The sequence below is a fragment of the Podarcis gaigeae genome, assembly GCF_964106915.1.
Source record: "Podarcis gaigeae genome assembly, chromosome: 16".
NCBI classification, from domain to species: Eukaryota; Metazoa; Chordata; class Lepidosauria; order Squamata; family Lacertidae; genus Podarcis; species Podarcis gaigeae.
This window is the reverse complement of record NC_139693.1, coordinates 10760378-10786460: the sequence shown is the minus strand read 5'-3', so window position 1 is coordinate 10786460 and position 26083 is coordinate 10760378. Positions and strand designations below refer to the sequence as shown.

General features: G+C 41.6%; 1 protein-coding gene across 3 annotated transcripts in view; it reads right to left on the bottom strand.

The window, feature by feature from the left end:
• PACS1 (phosphofurin acidic cluster sorting protein 1) overlaps positions 1-23742 on the bottom strand; it is a 70686-nt gene extending 46944 nt beyond the window's left edge. The window contains exon 1 of one of the 3 annotated variants that reach the window (XM_083715609.1): positions 23170-23742. In XM_083715609.1, the coding sequence (XP_083571735.1) occupies positions 23170-23540 (371 nt within the window). In that variant the 5' untranslated portion in view covers positions 23541-23742. The remainder of the gene's footprint in view (positions 1-23169) is intronic. The other 2 variants (XM_083715607.1, XM_083715608.1) reach the window with 2 other exon arrangements.
• Between the last annotated feature and the right edge of the window lie 2341 nt (positions 23743-26083).

Here is a 26083-nt window from a genome sequence, read left to right as displayed (position 1 = left end):
TACTCCCAACCAGATTCATTATTCACCTCAATCTGTCAACTGTAGCCACAGATGGTAACACATATCTCTTGTAGTAGGTGGAGAAAATTCATTATCTGTATACATACTTCACATGTAGTGGCTTAAGCAGCAGAGAAAGATTAAAGTCAAGTGCTTGTCTTCTATTTGCCAGCAAATGTTTAAGTAAATTTGTCATTGTCCAAGTTGCATGTTACGACTCCCAAATGTAGCAATTTGTGTTTGTATGTTGGTATATCCGTTGGTCATCTACTTCAGATCAAAAGTGGACAGACTTGGCATTGCTTATAGTACACTATATTAGGGTTGCCATATTTCAAAAAGTTGTTGCGCCTTTTTCAGTTTTGTATACTTGCGGCTGCAGTATTCTGAATATGTCCAGGAAATTCCAAATGTATGGCAACCCTAACTATATATCTTCTGCTCTGGCTCCAGGATAGTAATAGCATAACAATGTCCCCCGGCTGAGAATCCTCATTTAAATGTACAAGTGCATGTTTTACTCCATTCAAAAATCAGTAGTTTTGTCAATAAGATGTGACAACAATGCATTCGTTGCCATTTTTTTCCTACCACCCTACTCCACATTTTGCATAGGAATACGAAGCTGCATTGTATAATCAGAACATGAAATCATCTAGCCCATGGTTTGGGAACAGCTTGCCGGCAGGTTTAATTAGGTCAGGATGTGCCCCCCTGGGCTCATGACACCATTCCCCCAAAACACACTCATATGTGATGTCAGGGACAGGGCAGGTAAAGACATGGCTTGAGCAACTGGGTTTGTAAACTGAGTGCCCAAGTGTTGATCTGCAAGTGGTACTTTCAGACAGTGCTAACAAGCCCCAAAGGAAAGCTCCCTAGTGCAACTGGGGAAGCACAGCACTTTGCAACTGCTGACCATCATGGCATAGGGTTTTCCAAGGGCTGACAATCAGCTGATCACAAACACCTGCAACTAACACCATGTGCTTTTATCCACATCAGTTTTTATTTCAAACCATGCAGGAAAGGAAAACTTTCCCACTTGTCAAAGTCCGCCTGTTGCTGGGGGTAGAGTGAAGGAAATAAGGATTTGACCCACCACTGGCCAGATCCAGTTCCCCACCCCACTTTAAGATCATACATTTTTGAGTAACACGCTAGAAAATAAACAATGTATATATCTGAATACTTATCAGGAATAACAGGAAAAATAAAAACAGTAATTCTACTACCTTGAGGAAGCACAACCAGATTTTTCAAAATACATCAAATTATTCTGCCTATACAGTGGTACCTCGGGTTAAGTACTTAATTTGTTCCGGAAGTCCGTTTTTAACCTGAAACTGTTCTTAACCTGAAGCACTTTAGCTAATGGGGCTCCTGCTGCTGTTGCGCCGCCAGAGCACGATTTCTGTTCTCATCCTGAAGCAAAGTTCTTAACCTGAAGCATTATTTCTGGGTTCTGGAGTATGTAACCTGAAGCGTTTGTAACCTGAAGCGTATGTAACTTGAGGTACCACTGTACATGGTCCTGTCATTTACCACATATCAACAACTGTTCCATTTTTGTGCAACTAGCATTTAAAAGCTAGTTCTACCCACATTGTAGATTATGATTCCATTAGTGTGAGATGTGATCTAGAATCAGAGCTCATAAAATCAGTTTAGAAGCTAGCATTAAGCTTAGGCAAGTCAAATTTGCTAGTTCCTCCAAAAAATAATGAAAGCAGTGAAAGAAGAAGGGGTATGTGGTGTAATAGGAAGGTAGCTGTGCATCCTTCCAGGGTCAAAGAAAATTCAAGGAGAATGGAAGAGTGCCATTTAAAAGTAAAGGAGGAGGAACATTTTAAAACAAAACCAAAATAGACTGAAGAAAATAAATACCTTCCTTCCTTTGCAACATTCCAGCTGCGATAGACATGCAGAGTTTTTGTCTTGTGCTAAGCATGCCTTAGATTATAAGGAGAGCACAACAATTGGGAAAACTGTTGATTGGAATGCCTACAATTTTTTCAGACACTTACAGTCTAATTATCCTGTAAACTTCAAAATGCTTTTCATTTGAGTGTAGCAGCAGAAATGGGTTCCTGAAATGGAAGCTATTTTAATAGCTGCATAAACTTTAGAACTGGGGGGAGGAGGAGTAAAAGCATAATTTCTCTTGAAATCAAAATGTATGTATGTATGTATGTATGTATGTATGTAGTGCTTATAGCCTCCCCTTCCCGGGATGGGCTACAAAAATATCCCAATTAAAACTGCTTTTACATTAAAGTAATCAATTAAAAACTACAAAAAGTAACCAAAGACAAAATAAAGTAAACACCCACACAGACCAGTAACACAGAAACATCCACTCAACTGAAGGCCTTGGTGCACCTTGACCAATCATCAAAAAGCCATACAATGATGGTGCAAGGTACCCCTCTCACTCACCCCTACCCCTTAAAATACAAAAGGTGGTAGTGCTGCTATCAGGGCCTCACCTACTTAATCTTAACACCCAGGCATGTCTATGTGGGAGGATGCACCTCTTCAAATGGTTGGGCTCCAAATCATTTAGGGTCTGTGTCAGTATTAACACCTTAAATTCATCTTGTTAACGGACTGGAAACCAGTGCATAATTTTTCAGACTGGCATAATATCTGCAGCCATAGATACCCACTAGGTGTTACATTCTGCACTAGTTGCCGCTTCTGAATAGTCTTCAATGGCAGTCCCACATGGAATGCATAGCAACAGTACAGTCTGGAAGTTACAAGAGCATGGATCACAGTAGCCAGGCTATTCTTTTGCGGGAACAGCTATAGCTGGTGAATCGGCTAGAAAAGGCACTCCTAGCCGCCAAGGCTTCCTGGGCCTCAAATGACATAGGTGGGTCAAATGTGAGCCTGTTTCTTCTACGGCAATGCAATCCCATCCAGAACCACCCATCTCCCTTCTTCCCAGATTCAATAATCTGCAACACACAGTGCCTCTATGTTACCTGGATTGTTTCAATTTCCTGGTCCACATACAGCCCATTACTGCCTGCACATAATGTCCAGCATCTGAACTGCCCCTACTGATTCAGGTAGAATAGAAAGCTAGAGCTAGATGTCATTGGCATACTGATGGCACCTCACTCCAAAGCCCTTGACGATATATCCCAATGGCTTCAAATAGATGTTAGAGCAAGAGGGACAAGACTGACATGGGAACTCAAGGAACTAAGCAAGAGTCTTCCACTGTTACTCTTTGAAATAGGCCTTGGAGGTAGGAATGAAATCTCTGAAACACAGTGTCCCTAACTCCCAACCTTCAAAGCCTCTAGAGGAGGGTATCATGGTCAATGGTATCAAACGTTCCTGAGGGATCAAGCAAAACAAACAAGGTTGCACTTCCCCATCCCTCTCCTGACAAACATAATGAATCCGGACAACCAAGGCAATTTTAGTGCCCTATCCAGGCCTAAAGCAAGATTGAGTCCAGAAAATCAGCTTCCTCCAAACATGTCTGCTGTTGAACCATCACTATCCTCTTGAACACCTTGCAAAAAAGGGGGATAGTGGTTATTAGACAATCACCTGTGAGTCCAGGAAGATCCTCTTGAGAAGGGGATGCACCACTGCTTCCTTAAGGGCCAATGGTACCTCCCACTACCCATAGCAAGGCATTCACCGCTCCCAGGACTTGCCTAGTCACATTCCTTCAGCTAGTTTTTATTAGTTATGATAAGCAAGGGAGGAGGTTGAAGGGCATGTTGTTGTCCAAAATCCTTCAGGTAGCTTGTCCACATGCTCATCAATAGATAGAACTGATCCAAAAGTACCTGACTAGTCCTCAGGACTCACTCTGTGATATCCAATGCCATGTGAATCTGAGCAATTGTATCATCAAATACAAGTTCCACTTTTCATCTATGCTCAGGGATAACACAAATTTGAAAAGCCACCATCACAAAACAAACTCTGAAATGAAAGGCTTCCCCCTGTCCCTAACAACATGAAAAGTTGTAACACACAACTGGGCATTATTTGTCCTTTTGAAATAGTTGGATTTAATTCTTACAAGAAGGTGATGCCTAACACAGCAGGCTCAAAGAAACAAGTCAGAGGCCACTGAACAGCCTTTCTTCAAAAGCTTTGCTTTGTATGGCTACACCAGGGGCCAGCAACCTTTTTCAGCCGTGGGCCGGTCCACCGTCCCTCAGACCTTGTGGGGGACCGGACTATATTGGGGGGGATGAATTCCTATGCCCCCACAAATAGCCCAGAGATGCATTTTAAATAAAAGGACACATTCTACTTATGTAAAAACACGCTGATTCCTGGACCGTCCAAGGGCCGGATTGAGAGGGTGATTGGGCTGCATCCGGCCCCCGGGTCTAAGGTTGCCTACTCCTGGCCTATACAGTGCATTCACCATGATGCATTCAACTTCTCTCCCGGCTCCCCTCTGCTCCAATATTAATCAGGAGATCAAAAACTGGGAAATTTATGTATGGTATATTCTATGTGTTTTTTGCTACCTCCTTCAAAAAGAGTTACTTTGGTATTTTAAATATTCAACTATCATACAGAATTAAGTTATGTTGCTCTGTTTTCTCCTCCTGGTTCCTCCCCACTCCATTAGTACTACTCTGTCACACTAGGCATGACATTTTAATTCCCAGTTCACAATGAGGCAACAGGCAACTTACTTTCTCATGTTCTAAACCAACATTTCCAAAGTCAAACACAACTTCCACATTAAACAGCTGCCAACAAGGTCATTTCAAGGACTTCTCTTCCCTTGCATTCCAAGCTATGACAAAGCCAATTAGCCACACTAAGCCAAGCCAAAACATGTCCTGAGTCGGCAACAGGGCAATTCACAAATCAGGATACTGAACAGAAGGTCTGTTCAGACTTGCACGTTTCTGCATCAGAAGAAAACCCTGTGTCTCAATATCTTTTGACTGCTGACAACCATGGAAAATAGAGCAGGCAGAGGAGAAGTTCAGAATACTCTGCTTTTCTGAAAGTCCAGATTTCCCACCACCACCCCATATACAAATAGTCAGTAGTGGTGACTGGTTTGATAACCTAACCTAACAAGCTTAATATTTTCAAAAGTCATGCTGTATATAAGAAGGCAAAGAAGTACAGCTTTTAAAGAGACTCTCACTCTTTGTACTATACATGTGAAAGATCCTGAAGTCATCTCCATTGATCCTTAGATCTATTAATGTGGGTATAGAAAACACCAACAGGAGTTAAGCTGCCACAAATTAAAGATTAGTAACTATTGTTTAAGTTAGTTCACAATTCTCATATTTAAATTATCTCAGTGCCTCACAGGCCTTCCCCTTTGTAGTATCCAAAAAACAATTTTAACATTGTATACTGGCTTAAGTCACACGCTGTTAGACTTAAGTTGCCATCAACCTGTCTCTTAATAAAATATTGTTCCAGATCCACATGAAGTATCTATAACAGTCCTCAAGATCTAGCTCACCTTTGCCCCAAAGTAGGGAACTTTCAAAACCACACATTAGCCACTCTGCTCCCAAGAACGAACTCTTACTATCTAAACTGCAATGTACCAAAAGGAGAGAACACAGGAGTCCCAGATATGTCTCTAAACCTCAAGAATTATACTAGATGGGCAGCTGGTTTCTTCATCACATGCTGTAGGGGAAGGCACATACAGACTGTGGCTCTGTAGATGAGAGCCCAGTTTGCAGACCTACCGTATTTTTTCATGTATTAGACAAGGTTTTTTGACTCAAAAATCATGTCAAAAAACTGGGGTCATCCAATACACTGATAGTGGCATGAGGGGGGGGAGCTGGTTGGCAGCCAGCTGGTTGGCAGGCATGCAACTCCCCCCATGCCGCTGCAGGAGAGCATTTCCCACAGTGATGTGGGAGGGAAGCTGTGCACCCGCCAGCCAGCTGGTTTGCGGGCGCACAACTCTCCCCCATGTCTCTGCAGGAGGCGTGTGCTCTAGGGAGCGTTTCCCGTAGCGGTGTGGAGTGGAAGTTGCACGCAGCCAGCCAGCTGGTGCCTGCAGTGGCGGGGGGTGGTGGACGGCTGCCCACTTTGCCAACCCCCAGCAACAGCCCTGCTGGGGTGATGGCATGAATGCAATTCCGCCTAAAAAAGCTCAACAACTTTGGGGCATCTCCCCTCATTTTCTTTAAATTTAGTTCCCAAAAATAGGGAGCGTCTTATACACGGAAAAATATGTATATGCTGCTTGAACAAGTCCTGCTTTGGCTCTCCTAACAGCATGCATAGTGGTCAGTGTACTAGAAACTGGGTTCAACTTTGTGCTCAACCACTACTAAGCTCACAGGGTGACCTTGGGCCAGTCATACACACACACACACACACACACACACACACAGCCTGACCTGCAAAGATAAAATAGGATCATCACAAAAATATACACACAACTGGAGCCAAGGCAGTCTCTCAGATGTGGCATTACATTGATGCAGGGGAGTTTAAGCAACTGAATTTAAGCTACCACCTGTTTCTTGTTTACATAAACTCTTCATTATTCTCCCTCTGCACAGGATCTGTACAGAGTCAAGTAACCTGCTCTTAATAATTAGAACTGATACAAGTCAGCAGGATTCCATTAGCATCGAAATAGCATGTGGCCATTTTAGAAAACAAATCACATTTGACTCAGCCAACAGTAGCTCTTTTTAAGTGTTGAGGGTAAACGGAAGAAAGCCAGAATCAAATATACACCAGCACAAAAATTATGACAATTGAAACCAATGTCTTAACAATGAACACAGAACCCTTTTCATACTAGTTCTTATTTGAAGAAATATTAAGTGTGGGTATGTATCAAAGGTGGGAAGAGAACTGAATCATTTTAGAAGGAAATTCAAGAGTCCTGGTCTCAGCAGATGCATACAGAAGTTAAAACAACCATGCTATAGCAGCTTGAATGACAGTGATTTAGTAGTTTGGCGTGTATACCCCACCAGCTTTTACACCTAAAAGGCACAGAGCCTGGTCAGTCCTTTTTGTACCAAGTATAAAGAACAATACACTTCATATGCACACCTGCCCTGTTCTCACCTCCATTCCAGGTAGAAATTCATGCTCCTTTCTATCCCGTTATCTATTTCTGTAGATAGCTGTATAAAAATTACTTTTTACCCAGGGAGAGGCATGGACACACCATAACAAAAGCCTCTTTTCATCTCTTACTAGAGGTTTAGAAAGTGACATTCAACCAAGTCCAAACCACACAGAGAGAGTTTACCCATTGTAGAAATGCAGGTACTTCATCTGCGACATGGAAGCTCCCATTTTCAGCTGTTCAAGCCATATTCCCAAGGTCCCCATTTGCTTGATTAAGTTTCAGACCTGCCGATCAACCATCCTCTTGTGAAGCTCTTGAGGAAAATGCTGCTTTGACTCTTTTGTACACCACTTCACACACCAATAGCAAAAGGCCAATGATAAAATGCATGATTAAGCATTAGCAGTTTCTGCATGATTACTACACACCTCATATGCTGACTACCAGGAAGCAACTAAATGGCCTATGACTTCAGCAACCTCAAGAGTTCACTCCTTCACTATAGCTGCACAAAATATATAAGCTAACCAAGAACAGTGAAGCACTCTGTACTTAAAGATCTGTACTATGTTCACTGGGAAGGCCCAGAGGGACATTTAATAAGCAAATCCTTCCACTTCAGGAAAAATGAGCTATCTAATACATGTCACCTGTGTCAAATCTTTATACTGTGGTCACCACAGTGAGAATTAATCTCATGTTAGCGATAGTTTGGGGTCTACTTCCAGGTAAGACTTAATGCGGCAGAGAAAGTTTATGCATAATAATTTTTGTACTGATTTTGTTTCCTGTAGTCAAGCAGCTACTTTCAGTTACACAACATATCTTAAGGAATCTCTTGAGCACAGTCAATGCTTCACCACTGAATCCTGAACCAACACATTACTGCCTAGGTTTAGCCTAACAATCTCCACTGGTCCCTATGATTTCCCAGACCAGTTTAATATTTTAATCTGAAGGAAACCAATGCATTTCAATCCTTGCTCTACTCCATGCCACCATCCCTTGCCTAGGGGATCTCCTACTCTAGGCAGGATCTTCAATCATACCATTACTGTATAACAAAAAATACTTGCCCACACATGCTTATGCTTTTTAAGGCGTAAATGAAAGAGCTAACCTTTGAAAAATGTTTGCTTGCATGGTTAACTGCAGAAGATTCCTACTTGTCATTGGGGGACTAAGGATTTTTTTTTTTTTTACAAACCTACCACATTCTCACAGAAAGTAAAATATATGCCTTATTTCAATACCCTCACAGCTTTGAGGCCAGGTTCCACAGCACTCCCAAGAACAAATGCTGCATGATCACTTTTTGAAATTCTTATCTCATGACCCTAATGGGGAAACACACACAAAGTAGTAATCATTCCACTGTTGGAGAAACTTCTTTGACCATATATCTGCAGCTTAAGCAGTACCGTAAATGATCCATCACACAATACCATTTCACCCATCAGCTTATTGTGTTGGTGGATTTACAGAATCAACACCATATGTTGTGTTGACTCAGCTTATGATGCACAGAAAGACAGCAAAGCTCTGTAAGTAAACTCAGGTAGTATTGTTCATGCTGTTTCTTGTAAAGTAGACTACCTCAAAAATAGCTAATGGTTCCTTACCATTTCATCATCCAGGGTGAGTTGAGGCATGTTTTTAGGATCACTGGCAAACAGCAAGGATAAAAAATAACCACCAGGAAAAAATTAATTTAGAGCAGTGCTCACCAAACCACAGATCATTTTTTAAAAGACAAAATAAAGCAATTTTGAAAGCTAGGGTATTTTCACATGCTTAAAATCTCAGGAGCCCATTTCTGCAGAGTCATTCTTGCCATCTAGTAATAAACTTCATAAAATGTTTTAGTAATTGCAGTTTCATAAGTAGTACATTAAGGTTGGCTGGAGAGCTGCTGCATCATTTATTCATTGCCAGATAGTTCTTCATAGTGCATGGCCTCACCATAATACAAACAAGAAAATTTGCAAGGTGGAATCATGAAATATGACAGCCAAGAAATTGTAACAGGAAATGTTAGGTAGAACAGCACTCAGGAGGTTCTCCTTGGCCAAGAAGTGGATGAGCTCAATACTGTTTTCATGCCTGCCAGGATAGCAAGTTGGAAACTGTTCCTTGTTCTAATTTGGTTGTTTCTCACCACACTTCTAGCCTCACCATTATTGCTACATTGCTCTTTTGGTTTCTAGTGTGTTTAGGTCAAATATCTGAAGTGGGAAGCCTGCTTCAAGCTCCGCATGATAAAGGTTCCCAACAATGTGGGGAGCTGTACACAAGTACAGCTGACTTCCCCCTACATATACTTGCCCTGGGAAGTCAGAAGAAGCTGCATGTTAAAATGGAGTCAGGGCAAAAGCCATGGCCCTACAACCCCTTTGTATACTCCTAGATCCTTTTCACATGTACTTTTAAAGAGAACTCATCTAATTTAGCCAGTTCAGTACAGAAAATCAGGTTTCTGAATTACTAATTTTTATTGTACTTCATTAAAAACTTATCCTGTAGACACCTATGCATGGACTAGATCCAAATGAAGTCAGTTGGGCTCTGCAATTTGGAAGAAGCCTGTGATCCACTGCCCTAAATCAAATAAAGGACATTATCTGATAGGTTATAAACAAGCTTGCATGACTGGAGCCCTTCATCTTAAATACCACAATAATAACAACATCTCGAACGTGACAAAAATATTTGATGCCAGGCAGTGGGACAAATTGCCAAGGGCACTTCCAGATAACAGCTCTGCAGAGATCCAAAGCAGAGCGCTCTCTCTTGACACCCATCTATCAGTGATATTTAAGCATAATTAAATCAATTCTGCCCCAATGCACAAGCTAGATGAGTCACAGATGATCCCTCCCAACCCAAAGGGTTCTAGTGGATGAAAATAAGCTGTTATAACAAGCACAGTGGACTGCAGATGCAGCAGCGTCGATATACCAGCTTGTAACTAAACAGCAGCAAATGTTGCAAAAAATCCAATAGACAATGCAACGCAATGTCTAAATTATCATACATGTACTTGAGCAGAGGTTGTTTGTCTACCAGCACCCTCATTTTTAATTTTAATAACTGCATAGCTATATTTAAGTGTGTTATTTTCCAGTTTTATACTGGTCTCATGGCAGAAATGTATGTTCCAAGCAGCTTTCTTATCTTTAAAAATACGGAAAGGACTCTCCATGCAGAATTATATATGCAAAGCCCTGCAGGAATTATGGGCTTCCCCAATAAGGAAAAAGGTACAGTGTTTTAAAATTATAACAAAGTCACTTCTGCTTTAGTGTCTTTCCAAGCAATATAAGAATGCTATAACAGATTAAATTGTGCTTAATGTCATGATACAATCTAGTTCTGTAACACTGGTTAACTAAGAGCAAAATCCCAAACTCCACTGGAATGCTTTACAAAAAAAATCTACAATTCAGTCCTCCTGGTTTGAAAGGCAAGTTTAATCAAAAGGGTAGGAAATTACCATCTCCATTGCACTTTGAGCAACTGCACACTTCTTGTCTCTGCATCAGGCGTCGGCAACATAACACCTGAAGGTGCATTTGTGCTTACAGAGGTCTTCAATAGTACCCACAGGATTACCTCTTCTGCCCCTCCTCCCACTGAAATTAGTACATTGAAAGCAGCATTCTGTTGAACCCAACACAATAGATTGCGAGGGGAGCTTGGTTACATCACAATGGTACCTCGGGTTACAGACGCTTCAGGTTACAGACTCCGCTAACCCAGAAATAGTACCTTGGGTTAAGAACTTTACTTCAGGATGAGAACAGAAATTGTGCTCCGGTAGCGTGGTGGCAGAGGGAGGCCCCATTAGCTAAAGTGGTACCTCAGGTTAAGAACAGTTTCAGGTTAAGAACAGACCCCCAGAACGAATTAAGTTCTTAACCTGAGGTACCACTGTACATGTGTGGTGTACATCAAAGTTTCTCCAGTTTGCAAATGTGCCCATGGACCAAAAGGGGTAGTAAACCCTGCCATATATGATTAAAACATAGCTAAAAATGACCAAAATCAAGTGCATCCCACTTACTCATATTAACTCCATGGGATATGTTTGTTTCTGGAAGCAACAAGCGGATACAAATGCACTTTCAATGATGAAAGCCAATACCACACTAGAGGCAAACTAAGTTGCAGCACTGTCATAGCCTTCATGTTGAAACTACCCACAGGAAGGATTAACAGTGAACTCTTGCTTTGTATGAAGGCAAAAAGTCCAGATTCAGTGATATAATTATAAAAGAAAATCAACTAAGCCACCACCATCAGAACAACAAAACAGCAACACAGAACAGTAGTGCACGGCAATGCACAGCAATATCTGCTACTCTCGATATATTAACTAAACATTGTACTTATTTTAATTAGGTTTTTTGTAATGTCTTGGAATTGGAACCATCTGATGAAGGGTGGACTATAAATACAAATAATAAAATAGCTGTAAAGCTCTTCTGCTATGGTAATGAATAGAATCAGCCAAAATTTAGCAACAATTTCCCCTAGAAATGCGCATAGTGGGTGTATTCCTAAAAAATCTCAAATATATGCAAGAGCAGCAATCAACATAAAGCAGAACAGTTTCATTTTCAGTATCTGTATCTGCCTCTTCAAAAATGGAATGGGGGAAGTCTGGCAAGCTAGGGTTACAATTTAAATAACCCTATTACAGCAATCTATTTTCACTCTACATCACAACCAAAGAGGGATTTTGGAAATGCAAACCTTCAAATCAACTGCTGTTAATTATCATTTTCCTTCCACAACATCCATTTCATTATTATGTTTTTGTGGTGTCACTGGGCTAAGTAGTTCCGACCAGGTATTTCTGCCAGAGCAGCTTAAAGTCATTTGGGAGTATTTTGCCAGCCAAAACAAATCCCTGTCGTTTTTGGCCCTATCGGTGCTATGTCAACATGATGTTATTTGAGTCGTCTTTTGTTCACATTAACAGAAAATGTCAGAATAAGCACAATGTGATCCTAATCACAACATTTGCTAATATTCCAGAAACTACATAATTGAAGTATAGCCGACCATGTCAAAAAGTCTAAACTGGTGATGCCCAGAAAACCAGTTCTTTTGAGAAGATGACTTATCTTCATATACAGAATATTCAGACATGACGGGTCTGGTGAACTCATGCTGCCTTATTCTCCAATATCTTTAAATTCTTTCCTTTCACATTTCTGAAGAGCCTTAAACACCACTATAGTGAGCGTGTTGAATATTTGTTTACTGTGATAACTGTGATAACTGTGGAATATTAATATTTGTTTTTAACTTCTGAGTGAAAATAAGTATTCTATGACCTTGAGCCATCTTTACTTTATTCCTACGTTGCTACTTCCTGATATAGGCTTTCAGGGAAACAACAAGAAGCACTTGAGTGAACTATAGAAATGTGAACTATTTTTCTAGCTCTGAAAAGCTTCCATTATGTTTTTAAATACACAAACCATTTTTGTATTGTAATCTAAGCATACTTAAAAAATAAATTATAGCATGACATTTAAGATTGTGCACCTTAATCCTCATTGACAAATGACCTTAGATTCAGAAAGAGCAGCCTTTAAATAAATGTTTAGGCTGTAGTTCTAGTTTAAATAGATATTCAAATTAAACTGGATCAAATCTATTCAATTCATTACCAGCTACCATTCATCTTCATATTTGCATTAATCCTGCATAGCATTTTTAAATACCTAGGCTAAACTGTAAGTTCAACTTGCTTTGATAAATTTATAATTTAGCAAACCCCAAAATAAGACCTGTTAATATAGAAGGCATTGATTATTTCAGTGGTAGCATGCAATGCTAGTCCGTGTGTGAGAGGAACAAATTTCCACCCATGCAACAGAGGTTCACCTTCCTCTCCTCCCTTCAGGTTCTCCATGTGCCCTCAAAAAAATGCTCCAGAGGGTTGATGAATGCACTGGAGCCAATTTGCAGGGCTTACAAGAGGGAATATGAAGTCCTGCTTGATTCCTCCCCAGAAATTTAAACCTCAAGGTTTAGAAATTTTAACTCACAATGTCTATCTGTGTTTGACAGACAAGGTATCTTTATCAATATCCAAATTCTTTTATAACAAATACTTAACCTGCTGGAAAAAAATTATACCCTTCCTTGCCCAAATATTCGTTTTGCCTAACACAGATCACATAATTACTTTTTTGGGATAAAACAGGAGACTATTTCAGTTCATGTATTATATTTGCATTCAATACTACAGTTATGAATGTGAAGCTACAAAGTGAAGAAACCTCTCTAGAAGTCTTTCCAACATATCAGCAAAAAGGATGCACAATGCCTCTTATTACCTGTGCATTAATTTTGCCTTCCACAATTTAGAATGGAGATGAATAACTGTCTAGTGATAATTCTCCCAAAGACAATTTTTTATTGGCAATGGTACTAAATTATAACAAAGGTTTCCGAAAGTTGTAAGAGAAAGATCAGTAAAGTACTTGTTTCTTCAGTTTTTGTAGGGACGGACAATGGGCATGAAGTAGAGGAGGGCACGAAATAGAGATGGGGTGTCATTTACCTCAAGGGAGGTAAAGTTTTTGGGGAGGTCCTCTATTTTATCCTCACAAGCACTGACCCAAGGTCACCAAACCTGCAGGGCTAAAAGAAGCAGAAGTGGTGACATGGGATGCCATTTTACATCCCACAATGCTGCATCATAACAGCAGAGGTGGATTTAGGGTAGTGTGACTGGTTCAGCCACACAGTGCATGTGCCTCAGGGACAGCACAGGGATTGCCACAACTATGATAAAAAATGGAAGGTGAGAGGCAAGGGTGCTGAATTCTGGTGTCACACAGGGCACTGCTGAAATTTGAGACCTCAAGGTCCGCCTCTGGTAATAGTGTCGTTGTATTTTGCTTTATAGTTCTGTGATATGACTGCTGCCCTGTGCTACCATTTTGTGAGTGGTTCTGCCTCTGTTCCACCATTTCAGTGGTGGGGGGTAGAACCACTGAGAAAGCCTGTTATCACTGGTGGAGGAAGAGAAGTGGGGGGGGGAGGTGCACTGCCCTTGGCAGTGCGATCCTGGCAGGCTGCCATCACGGCTGCCCCCCCACCTGTGCTGGGAGCCCCACCCCCGCAGATGGCGCCCCAGGAGATGCGCCGCCACTGCCTGTTATATCCACGTAACTAAGCAATTCTTACTGCTAGATGGCTCCACCTCAGAACTTGATCTCCCATGTGGAATTAAAACATGCACGGCAAGAAACACTTCTGGGCCTAAGCAGGCATGTCCAACAGGTTGATCGTGGGGTGCTCCTGGTCGATCTTTGGGCCCTTAGTGATATTCACCCCCCAAAAAGCTCAACAGCTCTGACTTCCTAAAAAGAGCTCAGCAACAACTCTGGTCCATCCTCCAACGACAATAGGTAGATCAATGCCTTTTTTATATACTGTGAGTAGATCGCTACCTCTTGGGAGTTGGGCGTGCCTGTTCTAGAGCATTTTGATATTTAACATGAAGGTTTTGCTTTGTGTCTACTAATGCTACTGCAGTGCAAACGTTCCTGTAAACATAGCCTACTATTAGTTGGTGGAGAGAGCATCCATTAATGAATTTTACAGCAAAAGGCCATTGCTTTCCCAAGATGTCTGTAGTTAGGTTAATTACGCGTAGGCTAAAAACTGCTCGAAGTTTGAGAGTGGCACAAGAGCTCTTTTCTTTTGATCTAAAATGAAAACAATTAATAGATCCCATTTACAATGTCAGGCCTATCCATGCCTATGTTTAACTTCAAACACTAATGTTCCCTGAACAGAGGTCAAATAAAAACCGAGTCACCAGAAAGCATTGTTGAGGATTAATTGTTCATTTTGAAGATTAGATACAATATCAGAAAAGCCACTGGCCTCAGTTGAATTAATTGTTATCCAGAAAGTCTATCCACAGCAAAGAATTCAGAAGAGATCCAAGGCAAATGAGACACAAAATGACAGGATGAAAACAGGATTCAAGGGATATAAAAAAAAAAAATAGTAACAAAAGCTTCTAAAGTCACATAAACACAGAATTTTGACAACAGTTGTGTATATATTTTATGGTATATGTATTGCTGGATCAGGGGTGGCTAACCTGCATTAAACCCACTTTTAGTTACCACTAGACTAAGATCTTAATTCACAAATCATGTGAATTCTGAAGGGCCCAACTCAAAACACTTAACATTCATATATTTCCATTTACCTCAGAGGGACCACACCAATGTAAATTGCCGGTCATTACCCTAAGCCTGAAAGGGATGTGGGTGGCCCCGTGGGTTAAACCACAGAGCCTAAGACTTGCCGATCAGAAGGTCGGCAGTTCGAATCCATGTGACGGTGTTGAGCTCCTGTTGCTCGGTCCCTGCTCCTGCCAACCTAGCAGTCCAAAAGCACGTCAAAGTGCAAGTAGATAAATAGCTACCGTTCCAGCAGGAAGGTAAACGGTGTTTCCGTGCACTGTTCTGGTTCTCCAGAAGCGGCTTAGTTATGCTGGCCACATGACCCGGAAGCTCTACACCGGCTCCCTCGGCTGATAAAGCGAGATGAGCGCCGCAACCCCAGAGTCGGTCACAACTGAACCTAATGGTCAGGGGTCCCTTTATCTTTACCTTAAGCCTGAAGGCCTACATAACCTGAAACCTGTTTCAGAATAAGATTAACTGGACCCAATAGACCTTATTTTTAAAATATTTTTTATTAAAGACTTCTGAACTTACAAAAATATGTGCGTTGTCTCTTTTTTCAACTTGTTTTTTTCTACAGATCTGTTTCATTTTGGGGGAGACATTAGTGTTTAGGCTTGCCATACATCAGGAAAATTCCTAACATGTCCTGGCTTTGGGGTATAAAAATAGCATTGGGGGGACGGACGGACACCTGGATGCATGCCAACGTGATGGAAACAGCAACAGAAAAATCTCCGAAAGCTGAAAATTACTATTTTAAGTTTTAAGTGGAAGTTTCCCCAAAAAAGCTCAACAATTTTGGTGTGCTTCTAAAAAACCCCAAAAACAAAAACAAACCTCAGCAACATCCTGTTTGAAATATGGCAACCCTATTAGTGTTCATGCAGTATATAGTTAGGAAGGAAGGGGGGCAAAGAGGAGAAGGGTGGGGTGGGTGGCAAATGCTTCTATTCTTTTACTTAGTGTATGTGTGGGGTTTTGTGTCAGGATCACTTGTGTGGGTTCTCTTTTTATTTGCTTGCTATATTTCTTTGGTGGAAATAGGCCTTAATCTGAGTAAACATGTGCAGGATTGAGGTGCCAAGAATAGGCCTTGTTTTTCCTTGATTCAAAACACTTCCAGAACAGATTAATTGGCTCAACAATAAAGTTCCTATCACTAAGCTAACAACAGACAAGGTCATTCAGGAGAGCAATAAGTTACTACAATAATATTGAAACACACTGTAGAAAAGAGTTACTGTTAGGAACTGAACATGTGAGAAAATTAAATGAATGGAACCAAACTTCTAAGCCAATTTGCTTATTTCTTAATGCAACTTTGAACTTTCACAACTCCTGCCAGAAAACATTTATGGAATAGGACTGCAAGCTTTAAAAATCAGCAAATCTGATACTTTAACAGGGTTAATTTTAATCAGAAAAAGAACAATTTAATTGTATTCATAAAAGCAATTGATGAAACCAAAATATAAGGGCAAGTTTGTTTATTTTTTTGAAGCTATTTTAAGCCTTGTGTGCTTTTGTTGGGAGAATCAAAATATTCAACGGAGTAGCTTCCATTTACCAAATTCTCATGTACTGTACTTCACTATCAAAGAAAAAAAGTAAAGTTTTTCTTAATACACATTTTTAAAATTGGCTAAAAGGTAGGTGATTAATCAACTAAAAATTAACTAGGCACCCATCTTACTATAAAAGCTTTCTAATATTCACAAAATCAGCAACTGAAATAGCACCTGGCAAAAGATCTGACCTGCCCATATTTCTTATCCAACCCACTGATAACTTGCAACTGTTTTTATAGATGATTGGTTAGATCGTAGACAGCTAACATATGCTCCTCCAGGTGTTATTGGACTCCAGCTCCCATCAGCTCCATCCGGCATGGCCAATGGTCAGGAATGCGGAGAATTGGAGTCCAACAACATCTGGAGGGCCATAGGTTCCCCATCCTGGGGTAGATGGCCATATGTTATATGGCAAATGCATGTAATGCTTAACATGCTGTGAAGTGCACTGGCCTTACTAAGAGTTTTCTTCATTCAGTGTGACAAAACTGTGTCACCTCCTTAACAAGAAAAAATGTCACGGAAGTAAAGTATTATAGCAATACCTTTGGGGTGTTAGGAAAAACTCACTCTGGTGGAAGTAAAAGCAACATTTAGTATCAGTATTAAATGCTATTTGTTCCACAAAGCACACAAAATGTGCCCTGTATATGCCAAAAGGTCTTGAAGAAAAATAATTAAATTCTAAGTGGTCCCAAGTCATGCCCCATATTCCACCCCAATAGTAAAGTTGGTAAGTACGGTAAATTACAAATCATGATCACTGAGGGAAGCCACCCAGCCACATACATAAGGGAGCAATTAACCATCAAAATTGCACATCATATCTGACACCCATTCTAGACAACATTTAATTAGTACAATGAGAAAAGAGTGATCCCCACAGAATGGTGGTCTGCCACATTTTGCTACCATAATTGCAACATGTCAAGAAGGAGAAAAGCTCCCCATATTATATGCAACAAACCAGGAATTTTTTCCAGGGAGAAAAACCCCAATCGCAACCTGAAATGGCCTGATATTAAATCAGTATCAAGCATAACTATAACTAAAGACTGCAACAATGTTTGGTTAAAGCAACTAAGCTAAGTATCTAAATTAATAGGGCCTGATCAAATCTATATTCCCTGCTTTAGAAACCATCAAGCACTTTGTTACAACTTTCTGGAGTAGTGGGGAATTGCTAGTATCTTGTTTGTCAAAGACTTCATAATAATGTAACTATACGAATACTAGACAGTGAAACCTTTCAAGAATCATAAAAGGTTTTAGATTTTGAAAGAAGATTTAGATAATAGTGTGATTCAAATGCATGCACACTCTGAAGAAATGTTATCTCCACAGAAAGTTTCTAATATTACTCTAATGCTCTCGCATGTAAAAGAAGAGTCACAAAAACATGTAACTTGGATAAATTAAGCTGTTCAGACTCTGAGTTGTATTATCTACTATAAAAACATGTTGAAGTTCTATTTACAAGTCAATAAACTCAATGGAAACATTAAGAAGTTACTTTTTATTGAAAGGGAAAAATGTAGCATTGGCAGAACTTGCCTTTCCACCTGCTACAGTTACTTTTGCACTAAGGAAATCAGCGGAGCCATTCAGCTGGGAGGAAAGGATGAGCACAGCAAATACATATTTTATACCAAAAAGTGCAATAGAGAGAAGAAACAAAAACAAAAAAGGAAGTGTTGTCAAATTCTATTATCCTGGAACTACACAAAGAGGGGGTTGCTATATTGAGCTCATGTTCCAAATGACGTAGACTACAATTATCTACCCTTACCTGGGTGTACATCTGATGTAACTCAATGAGAGTTATTTTTGAGTAGGCATGCACAAGATTTTACTAGGCCTATTATGCTCAGTAAGACTTACTCCCAGGTGAGCATACAGTATAATAATGACATGAGGTGTCAGACAAGTGGTTGGATTAATAACAACACAAATATATGTATTTGCCCTAGGCAAAGGATTTATTTCAGGCCATCTCAACTGTGTCAGATACCGCATGTCCAAATTCTTTTAACATGATGTTAAAATATCCCTATAAAAATGGCAAAGTGTAAGAGTCAATCACTACTGACACCTCTGGAATGGAAAAGACAGTAACTTCCTCTGTGGCAGGAACTAAATTCCTGTATTAGTAAAGCATGCAATATGCTTTCCGGTGTCATGTAATAGAGCTCAAGAGCCATGTGAAATAGGAGGAGCTTATCAACTATTTTTGGCTGTCTCATAGATACATCAACCAGAAGCAATACAGAACATAGGAGGACCAATTGCTAGTACAACTGAGACACGGACAGTGATCACCCAAGAAAAAGAAAATAGCTCACACCTCTCCAGTAACCCTCAGTCTCAGAGCTACTGCTTTCAGACAGAGAATTGTGTTTTATTCAAAAAGTAAACATGGCAAGATATTGCATTGGAATGACTGTTATGACCCCTTGTGGCCTTAAACCAATTTCTTATTTAGAGCAGAAGCCTCCCCCCCCCTTTTTTTTTACAAGAATACCATCTTACAGTAAGTGTTCTTTTGATTACTGTAATCACAGGCAGATTCTTGAGTCATAACAAACACAGCTATCTCAGAAACAGGGTGAGGGAACTAACCTGCATATGCAAAATAAGCCCAAATCATTGGTTAGTCCACTCCTTCATTATAAACAGACAATAGACATGGATCGCAAAGCCCAAAGTACATTCAGTACTCTGGACACTAATCAATCATTTTGAATACAACATTAAAAGTCAGGATACTGGAAGTTTTAAAATAACCCAAATTTCAGCAAAACAAATGATTCAGTTATATGACTACAACTGGTGTGTTTGTTTTAATATGGTGAGAAATAATTGTTAAAATATTGGACCTTTTGTTTTTGCATGCTGGATGAAAGGGGTTTGCTCTTTGCTGTATTTCAGTTCAAATCTGGCTAGGATTATTCCCTACAGCTTTCAAAAAGCTATTTGAACTATGTACTGTATTTAAAAGGTCCTCCCCCAAACGGTGACTGAGCAGAGAAACAAAACCATGAATTCAAACCAAGGGGATGTAAAAAACAACAAGAAAAAACTACAGCAAATTAACATTCAGCTTTTGAAGCAAATTATTCAGCTATTGAGACAAATCCTTCAATTAAGCTTTGTCTAAAGATTAGCAATAGACCCATTATTGTTTGATTCTTGTTTAAGAGGTGGGCAGGAAAAATACTGCCCTTGAGACAAGTCTCAGCTGTCACAAAATGCCACAACACAGCATCATAGATGTTAGAAACATGCTGATATTATGCTTGTTAGCAGAAAAAATATGGGCCAAGTCTCATGTAGGTTCTGAACAAGGGATTAGCATAATAATTCCTGTAACAAGCATGGTGTCTGTTTGAGAGAAGAATAATCAGCCACCTGGGTTCTTCAAGATCAAACAGGTATAGGCAGACTAAAAATAAACAGTAATCAATCAGTTTGAGATAGCGGCTCATCTCCCAGTAGACAAAAACTGCTGTTTCCTACTTATGCCAATTTTTTGCCACCCAAAGAGAACAGAGTGGCCGGCCTGTCTATCTTGGCTGTCCTCAGAACAGCAGCAGTTCAACACAAATAATAAATATAATTTAACGAAGAGAGACAGGAGAGGAGTATGTCTTTGCTTTAAGCACAAGGAGGAAAAGGAGGAAAGTTGATCTTATAGCTTAGCCGGTTTCACTTCATGCAACTAAAAGGGGATATATAGACAAAGTCATTACAAGGACATTAAACTATACAGGTCATTTAGGATAGAAGAAACTCATTTAGCGGAACAAGTGCTCATCAACACAGGTGAGGGAGACTGTCAGTAATTGCAGAAGGCATTTCATTGTTTTTTAGTTCATCAGGTTTTAAGTTCTGCGCACTACCCACAGTATATCCAGATGAAGAAAATCAAGCTACAAATGCAGCCATACTCATGCAAAATGTTCCATTTGGGGTTGTGTTGAGCCTATAACCTGCAGACAGCAAACTCACTCTCACAGGCGATTGGAATAGCAAGGCGATTGGTCCATAACCAACCAAGTCCTGTGTATAGGGGTTGTTAGATACAAATGACAAGAATAAGGGAATGACCATAATGACAGCTCTGTTGGACAGCAAAGTTCTTAAGGTTCCCTTAAATTACAGAACTTTATAAAATAATAAGACAACTCCACATACGGTAAGCTCTTACCTTGTTGCACAGTAAAAGTTCTGTTGTAGGACAGTGATATTTTTGGCTTTTGAAAGTGGTTTGATTTCTGAATGAAAATACAAGACTGCACAAGACTGCCTTGGGGAGGGGGACTGAAAGATCTTAAAACTAAGACAGCATTGGGTCATTTCACCTCTTCTACACTCCACAGATGGAAAGATCCAGGAAATCCACTTTTACTAATCTCGCTGTCAATGAGGCAGTAAAGTGGCATGCAGAATGGTTTCTAGAGGAGCTACTGTTGCATATATTTCAGCTAAGAGAAGCTAAATGGAGCTAGAAAAGTTTGTTTTAATGTCTTAGGTGGTTCTTTTCATATTCACCTGAGAAGCATTTATCGAGGAAAGAAGAGTATATGGAGAGTTACCATTGTATCAATAAAGCATCTTTATCAGTGGTTGTTTTAGGAACCTCACTGGAAAGTAGCTGCCTTTATAAGATTTGGCAGATTTCATCTGAGGGTTTCTGAAAGAATCATCACAGGGAAAGGGCAGAAGTCCCAATCTCCCCAAAGGGAAAGTTTAAGTGGTAAGCATTCTTACTAACACCTAATGGAAAACCCCCACAGGAAGAACAGAGCTCTGTTTCACTTCAAAAGGCCAAGGTCACTTATTTGGAATAAATGAAGGCAAAGATGGGGTGGTGCAGCTTGCTTTCATAATAAGGAAATGATTTTGCTCATGCCTTGAAGCAGGGTGTGCATATGCAAATCAGAATATAGTATCTACGTGAGTGAAGACCTTACTCTCACCGGGGAAATCATGTCAACTTTACCAAGTGAGTGGGCTGTGGATAATTTCCTTTTATTAGGCAGAACATCTTCCTACTTAGTCAAATTATATTATGGAAAAGGGAGAGATCCACTTCTTTCCTAACGAAAAGGGGTGGGGTGATAATTCTCCTTTTGATGGGGGAAAAGCTAAACCTTGAAGGGTAAAAGGCAAGTTCTCCATTATGTGAGGAAGGTTGACTTGTCCTCTATTATATGTGGTCAGGGACACATCTGTTTTAAAATGAGCTGCTTCTTATGTGTATGGATGACTGTTGAAGAAGAAACAACTCCTCAACTTCGAAATTCCAACGCCCACCCTCACTCATATATATTTCTCTTAAATATCATTTAAATAACCGCTCCACTTTGAAAAACCTACATCCCCAGCACACAGAAGGGCAAGCCCCTCCCACATAAGCATACTGACTTATAGAGGAGGAGAACATCCCACATCCTTTACATTTGCTGAGGGAGGGTTCTGGTTAACAGAACCTCATTCACCTTTACATGGGTGGGGACAGAAGTAGGTGTTTCCAGATGAAGGGGCTGGTTCTGTTTTAAGTGTACACATGGGGTTAATTTATTCTGTTTTATCCTTTTCCAGCTTTTCTTCCAAAATATGCACAAATATACAGCCTCCCTCGATTTCCCACTCCTTAAACATCAACCCACAGCCCCACATAAAGGCAAACCACTCTCTAACATTCAAGCGTGTGTGATTAAAAGAAGCAATTTTCTATCATTCCCCTCCACACACACACTTTGTAAATATGGGGGGGAACAGATAAATGACGTCTAAGGGTTAGGTTTCATCCTTTATTCCCCAAGGAGGAGGGACGTAAATACTTAAAATAGGGAGGCGCCTTTTCTCTCTGTGTGTGTTTTTTTTCTTTTCCCTTTTTGGCAGGCGATAGAGCAAGTAGGTCTTAGGGAGTGGGTGGGGTCGGGCTTGACTTCCACACCTGCGAAGGTAAACGGAGGGAGATAACGGGGTGAGGCGTGGGGGGGGGGAGACAGACGTGGAGAAGAAGATATGAGGTTGGAGGGAAAGAAACCTTGCGGCCCAACAAAAGCAGATAAACGTGCTAAACCTCCAGCTTGCCCACAAAGACGACTCCTCTTCCTCCTCTGGTGTGTTGCTGCTGCTGCGACACGGCTACTACTTACCCCTCAGGGAATCGGTTGATTAAATGCACATTTCTATGCCACTGAATTCATAAAATCTGTACTAAAGAATGTAAAAGGAAGGAAAGAGTCTCTCTCTCTCCTCCCCCCCACCCCCACTTCCTCACCTGGGCACGCAGCTGGGCGAGCTCCGGTCCACCTCCCAGGTGGCGTAAAGGTTCATCTGGACCGGGCGCCCCCCTGCCGTCGCCGCCGCTGCGCCTGACCCGGGAGCCCCCGAGCCGCCTCCCCCCGGGGCCAGAGAGCCTCCTCCGGGGCCGAGAGCGGCCGGCTGAGACAACGAAGGCGCCGCCGCCGCCGGAGGAGCAGGAGGAGGCGCCAGCTGCTGCTGCTGTAGCACCGCCGTCGGCGGCGGAGGCTGCCCTGAAAGGCTCTGTGCAGCCGGAGACGCCGAAGAGGCTGAGGCGCTGGATGCCGGCTGGTGCAGCGAAGGCGTGAGCGAGCCCCGCTGGCCGCCGAGCGCCCCTCTCTCCGCCATGGCTGAGGAGGAGGACGACGAGTCTCCCTCAATTCCCGCTAGCGCCTCAGCCGCCGCCTTCTTTCCCCTTCAGCCGCGCGGCTGGGTTTGACTCCTGTTGCCCCTGCAGGCGCGCTCCCGAATAGGAGGAGGAGGAGCGAGCGCGAGGCCGCTGGCGGAGGAGGAGCGCGTGCGCGAGAGGCAGCGAGTTTGAGGAACGGTTGCTTGGGAAAAGGGCGGGGAGATTTGGGGGGAGGGCGGCGGCGGCGGCGCCAGTGGCAGTTGCGGGGCTCAAACCCAAATTAAAGGGGGCGCTCGCGCGCGCGGGTGGACGGCGATTGGGCGCCTTGACGGCTCTGCGCGCGCTGATTGGGTGGAGCGACCTACAGCTCGCGCTTTTACGGTGTGTATTTCTCTTTCGCGCACGCCTTTTCCCCGCCCTCTCTCTCTCTCTCTCTCTCTCTCTCTCTCTCTCTCTCTCTCAAATTCTTTTCTCCTCCAATCGACCCTCACTTCCTTCCCTTCCCTCTTAACAGGGCGAACTCGGCGCCCTCCTGGCTTAGGGGGAAATCTCACGACACACGTCCCCGTATTAAATTAGAAACGTGTGGGGGTGGAGGGAATCCGTATTGTGAAGGGGGATAGGGTATATACTGTACTGTATTGTTTTTAAAAATGTATTTATTTAAAAGGCATTTATATACTGCTTAGCATTACAAAAAAAATCTTAAAGCAGTATACAGTATAACAACAACACTAAACCAAAACACAGCCAAAAACCAGTAAAATACAATAACAAAATAATAAAACAAATTCGGAAGATTCAGGGAGGTAAAACAGGGTCCAGCCTTGCAGGTCAGGGAAAGCGGGGCAGAGAGAGAAGTCTTCACAATATATCTGAAGCAACTTGATAATTGATGCTTCACCCATGGCAGAGAGGGAATTATTATTATTATTTATGTATTTATATGCTGCCCATCTGACTGGGTTGCTCCAGCCACTCTGGGGGGCTCCCAACAAAAAATAGTAGGGAATGGCATACTGTATATTTCCCACTTTCTGCAAAAGCCTTCAAAGCCAATCATTTATAAAGTGCATAGACTGTGGTGGCGCAAGAAAAAAATGGGGGGACACAGAAGAGCCAAGTATATCTCTAGATGGAGAAGTTGTGTCCCACGTGTTAAGATCTCTGAGAGAAAAATAACAGTCTCTGTTGAGGTAGGAGCACCACAGTACAGTACTTAAGCCCACCACTTCCTAGTTTGGAAGATTGCTTGCCCTCTCTTCTCTCCTATGGTACCACCCAAGTGAAAGGAAAAGGGGCAACTTAAATGTAAATGCGTAATTAGACATAAACACAGCATATATTTGACACTGGAAGGGGGAGCAATACAGTACTAATGGTGATTTTCCCCCCTCAGTCCAGCTAGTACTGTACCTGTCTTCAAGAGCGGGAAACAGTTAAAAACATAAAACACACATTGCTATTATGCAGTGCCTATAAGACCAAGGAGGTTTCCAGCATCTTAAAGCCTCACAGATTTCTTATGGTATAAGCCAGGGTGGTGGACCTCAGTGCCAAATGTGGCTCTCTGAGCTTCTCTGCTTGGTCCTCAATACTCTCCCAAGTTAACCCTGCCACAGCCCTGCTCTACACACAACTGCAGCACTGGGGGCAGGGGGAGAAAGAAATATGTGTGGCGGGTGTAGAAATTTATGGCTTTTGTGTGTCTGGGAATGTACCCTACTGTAAAAAGAGCAAAAGTCACACTTGTTGCTGCATCTACTTTTGCCACTTGGCCCAACCCACCCCTGGCATATGGTCCTCAAGATGGCCATATGTGTCAAGAGCCTATCCACCAAGGAGAGGATCCTGATTGGCCCAGGATCCCTCTTGCATGGTAGAACTATATATCCATGATGTATAGCCATGTTTAGCACAGCTGGCACCAATGTGGCTGTCAGGTGTCACCTCACCCCAAACTAGTTATCTACATGCTGCCAGGTATAGTCATAAGGAGTTTTGTAGTGTATTGTCATCAGTCTACCACTGATACACATAACATTATTTTTCAATTTCCTCCCCTGTGGGTGAGGTGATAGATGTATTCACTGATCATGTGCCTAGTCACAATGATGGACTAAACGAGGACCAGTCAACTGAGGCTCAATCCAAACAAGATGCTGTTAATAGGTGGTTCCTCTGGTCGGATGAGTGGTGTACAGCCCTACCAGGTTCAACTGGTGGCCCAATTGCTCCTCTATCGGGACAGTAATCTGTGCTCTAGCAACCTCCCGATTAGATTACTGAGATGCATTATACATAGGGCTGCCTTTGGTGAAGAATGCAGCAGCAAGATTGCTGACAAAAATGAGGCAGTATTGAGCGAATAATGCTAGTTCTGGCACAGCTGCAGTGCCTGCCTATACATTCCCAAACCTATTTCAAAGTGTTGGTTTTAACCTACGCAGTCCTGGAAGGCTCAGGAAATCAGTCTCAATTCAAAGCACCAGTGATTTACCTTTGAAGTCCTATATATGGTTTGCAGCCAAGATCTGTAAAG